Genomic DNA, 4,902 nt, shown 5'->3' with positions numbered 1-4,902 from the left:
TCAATAAGGTATCAATCTCTGCAAAAGAGTCTGTAGAATGTCATTCATCTTACTGCACTTTCCGATGCAGAAGCTTCCTAAACCAGAAACTTGCCTAGCCAAGACAATAATCAAAGCCACGAGTGCAAAGATGCAAGCATTTCCTAGCCTAAAACCTTGCATTCGTTCGGATGCAGACATTTCCTAGCATACACTTACATTTGTAGAAAACTCCAGATAAGAGACTGTCTTGCAGCACCCAAACAATTGCAAAAAGATCCAGTTAAAAAACTGCAATGAGCCCACAAGAGCCCCGTCTCCAGACCAGTGTTCAATCCAGAACACTTCACTCTAAAACCCGGCAAAGAGAGTCAGTTCTGATATTAGCTCCAAAAAGTAATTAAGAATAAGCAGTAGCTATGAAGAAGCATACCATTCCATCATCCAGAAGATGGGCACGACATATAACAGAAGAGCAATAGTATGAAATGCACACTAACACTTAAACTAGGACTTGATTTTGCTACAGACTTAACAATTCTCTGTACTCGAGAGTGAGGAGCATTTAATTAAATTTACAGAAAAAAATTAGCTAGTATTTGCACTTTCAAAAGCAACTCCTCTGCCGGCTTACAAAACTGATTCCGAATGTCAATCCACTAACTGCTCATCCAAGAGTATTTAAATTGGAGTTCACATCGCAGAGCTATTTGAGTCAACATCACCAGCGAAGTTAAGAGTTCAAGCTCCGTGCTCAAGCCTTTTTTTCCTCACAACTATACTCTTGAGCAAGCAAATGATCAAGATGTATTCAAAAGCATTTACCATTCCAAGTTAGACTCAACCAAGGCCAGCCAGCTCTTGCACACACATGCAACATCACCAACCGATCTAGCCAATTTTCATAGGAAGATCTGGTAGAGACTGGTATAGTGGGAGAGGAACTGACTCCAAAGTTTTCAGATACATGGACCTTATGTTATTCCATTTCTTGGGGATAGACGACGCTACACCAGCTACAACAGCATGGATGTTGGCACAAACCTCTTCTTGCTTTTGTGAAAGCCGGCCAACTTTTACTACTGAGCAAGTGCCACCCTTGACGTAGAGAAAGGTGGAGCCACAAGCACTCTCTATCTGCTTCTTCCAATCCTTCTTCCTGAGGTCTACAGGGATGGGATGCTTCTTCTTCTTGAAGAAATTCTTCCCAAGAAGCTTCGGCAGAGCAGGCAGCACACTCTTGTCGGCAAGGAAGAGATCGTATGAGCCACAGAGCTTGCGTTTAGCCTCATGAGACTTGTAATCGGTCCGAAGTTTCGAGAGAGGAATGACCTTCGATAAGGAGAGGCCTTCCTCTGCAAGCTTTTGCTTGGCCTCTTTCTGCTTAAGGCCCTTGCGGTCGTCAATGAACAGACAAATTTCCTGAGCAGCACCATCTCCAAGAGCAAAGAGAGGATGGGGCAAGGGAATTTGGTAAGGGTTGGTTCGGCTCTGGTCGGGGGCAGCGTTTTTGACAGAAAGAACAAGGTAGAAGAGCTTATCATCCTCAAGCAGAAGGGTTCTATCCCTGCTTCGTTTCCTTGAAGACTCCCACGTGAACAAAGACTCAACAGCCTTTGCAACCAAGTCTGCAGAGACTCGAGCGTCCGCCATCGTGCACGGGAGAAAATAGAACCCTAGTAACGCGGTTTACTAAGGTTCAATATCAGAGGTCGGGAAAATACATTTTATCCATTTTACCAAAAGAAAATATCGAGAAATTAAGGTAATTTCTACTATTTTCCCATTGTCTTTTCACGGTATTTGAACTGACGTAGTGTACAATGGATAGGTTCATATACAGAAGATGACAATGCGAGGTCTCGCACAATACAAGATTCAAGCCTGGGACGTGTCTGTTTCCATATACATGTGGTAGTGATGTGTGTGAACACACTAGTACCGCCGGGGCATTTTTTCCCTCTTTAGGAGGTTTTTTTCCCCCGTGCATTGTATATACGCCCATCACTCTAGAGCTATCCATCTTTCCATTGCACACTAAGTAATACACTCTCTATTATGTGCCTTGAGCTTCCTTCGTCTTCTCCAAGCTATGTGTGTTTTCCTACAACCCTAATTCCAACAATTGGTATCAGAGCAGGTTACGTCCTCCCAGGCTTAGTTGCCAGTAGCTCCAGCACACGCCTGCTCACTTTCTTCATTTCCACTACAGCCAGGTCTGCGCAGGCAATTTTGTCATTTTGTGCAGAATTTCTGTCAGTGCCAAATACTGCATAACAGGTCCCAACAGTCTATTGCGGGTTGTGCTATATAGCACGTGCTGGTCTCACTCGGTTTCTCCTCATTTTGAGCAGTTTTTACATCAGGTGCATGCATTTTCCATGGTTGACAACAACCCAGATGTGTTCAAGATGATTGCTGCTGAGGACAAGTTGGATGGGGACAATTAACTATGTGGGCTTACATGATGCAACATATACATGTGTCAAAGGGTGTCTGGAATATTGTGCAAGGCATTGATGTACGTCCTGGTTCTGAGGATGTAGGCGATGTTGAGGATGTGGCAGGTCTTGCTGCAAGGATTGCTGTTATTAGAGTTGTTTTGCCTACGGCAGAACAATCTCGTTGGGATGTAAAGGATGTGCAGGCTCATGCATTGATTGCGTTGTCTGTGAAGCGCACCATTGTTCCGCACATTCGTTCAACAAAATCTGCAAAACAGGCTTGGGATATTTTGGCTGGTCTTTATGCAAGTCACAATGAAGCTAACATTGCTTTGCTGCGTAACGAGCTAGAGTCGAAGATTATGCATGAGGAAGATGATATGGACACTTTCCTTGCTGGTGTCAAGGATATCAATGAGCAACTTATTTCTGCAGGTGAAGTCATTCAGACAGTTCCCTTGTGCAGACTGTTCTTGATGCCTTACCAGATTCTTACCAGACTTTTGCTAGTACTTGCAGACTTATGATCCAAGGAAATCCTAAAGTTGTCAAGTTTGATGCATTATGCACATTGCTGTTGCAAGAGTCACTTTCTAGAAAAAAACAAGACTAGGCAGCGTGCAGTTGAATAGGCTTTTATTGCTTCTCGAATAAAGGGTGGTAACAGCAATGCAGCCACTTCTTATGGTTCTGTTGCGAGTGGAAAAAATTATGTTCCTAATGCTTCTCTTGGCAGTAATTTGTTTGGAAATTCTGGTGATAAGGGCAAAAAGAAGATACATTGCCATTATTGTAAAGCTAATGATCACTTGATCAAGCAGTGTCCTAAGTTGAAGGCCAAAGAGGCTAAGAAGAAAGAGGATGGTTCCACTGCAAATGCTGGTTCCACTACAAATGCATCCATTGTTGAGTCTTCTGTGAAAGGAGACTGTGATGCTGATGTTGATGCAGAATGGGCTTTTAGTGCAGAGTGCACTTACAATCTTGTTGTCCATGATGCATGCATGTCAATTGCTGCAGATTCACATGTGTGGTATTTCGACAGTGGTGCTACAAAGCACATTACCTCACATCGTGAATTGTTCACCTCTCTCGAGTCTGTCCCTCATGGGAATCCAGTCACTTGTGCCAACAATGCCTCTTATCCGGTTCAGGGAGTTGGAAAGATTGTGCTTACTGCTGCAAATGGCAGTTCTTTTACACTTGTTGATGCACTTTATGTACCTGGGACCAAGAAGAATCTATTGTCTGTATCCGCACTTGCTAGACTTGGACTTGTAGTCAAATTTGTGGGGATGATAGATGTACAGTTCATGATCTCAGTTTTGATGATGAAATTGTTGCATCTGGCCTTTTGTATCGTGGGCTGTATAAGCTCACTTTGTATGACAAGTGTGGACAAAATTTTGTAAATGCATTTGCAGATTCAAGGGCTATTTCAGATGCAAAACTTTGGCATGCACGTTTTGGTCATTTGAATTTTGCCAGTTTGCTGCGTTTGCAAAAATCGATATGGTTGCTTCATTTCCGCCTCTTGAAGCACTTGCCAAACATGTTTGTGAAGGTTGTATTTTGGGTAAAATGCAGCGTTCTAAGTTTCCAAAGGATGGTTCAGTTAGGGCCACATGCAGATTGCAGCTTGTGCATCGTGATGTTTGTGGACCCGTGTAAACTCCGTCCTTGGGCAATTACTTGTACTTCGTGATGATTACTCGAGGCATGCATGGGTATTTCTGCTTAAAGCGAAGTCCGGAGTTTTTATGTGCTTCAAACAATTTCTGGCTATGGCTGAAAATGTCTTGAAATGTACTATGGGCACCCTCCGTTCCAATCGAGGGAGGGAATGAATTTAATGCATTTCTGTCTAGTCGTGGGATAAAACACCAATGTACAGTGCCTTATACACCTCAGCAAAATGGTGTTACTGAGAGGAAAAACATGTCACTTACGAAAATGGCACGATGTATGGTCAAAAGTCAAGCTTTGCCACATTCTTTTTGGCTTGAGGCCATCATGTGTGCCACTTATGTACTAAACAGGTGTCCTACAAAAGCTTTGCAGTCTATTACTCCATATGAAGCATGTCATGATAAAAAGACTTCTATTGAGCACATGCGTGTTTTTAGCTGTTTGGCGTATGCTTTGGTGCCACAAACACAGCACAGAAAATTGGATGATAAGGTTGTCGAATGTATTTTTGTTGGTTATAGTGCTGAAAGCAAAGGTTACAAGTTGTATCATCCGCAAACAAAGCGTATTCTGGTTTCACGGGATATAGTGTTTGTGGAAGATTCTGTTCAACCCTTGTTGTCATGTATTTGAGACAGTAATGTAAGCTCACAGGACATTTATGACACTTTGTTGCCTCTTTTCAGTGGTGGAAGTTCGAATGTAAATTCCAATGAGGCAAATGTACAGCCTATGGGGGTTTCCAAAAATGTTACAGATCATCCTATTAACTGATGCTGATGTACTTGAT

At 42.7% G+C, this 4,902-nt stretch overlaps 1 protein-coding gene across 1 annotated transcript; it reads right to left on the bottom strand.

The window, feature by feature from the left end:
- Positions 1 to 458: 458 nt before the first annotated feature.
- Positions 459 to 1,672, bottom strand: LOC147461723 (uncharacterized). Its single transcript, XM_086509189.1, has one exon. The coding sequence runs from the start codon at positions 1,630 to 1,632 to the stop codon at positions 871 to 873; it is 762 nt and encodes a 253-aa protein (XP_086365315.1). The 5' UTR covers positions 1,633 to 1,672; the 3' UTR covers positions 459 to 870.
- Positions 1,673 to 4,902: the final 3,230 nt, after the last annotated feature.

Source organism: Adiantum capillus-veneris, chromosome 3, assembly GCF_014529385.1.
Source record: "Adiantum capillus-veneris isolate H3 chromosome 3, ASM1452938v2, whole genome shotgun sequence".
NCBI lineage: Eukaryota > Viridiplantae > Streptophyta > Polypodiopsida > Polypodiales > Pteridaceae > Adiantum > Adiantum capillus-veneris.
This window is presented reverse-complemented; position numbering and strand designations above follow the sequence as displayed.

Excerpts from the sequence above, each read along its gene's own strand:
- LOC147461723 (XM_086509189.1), bottom strand. The coding sequence starts at position 1,632 with ATGGCGGACGCTCGAGTCTCTGCAGACTTGGTTGCAAAGGCTGTTGAG.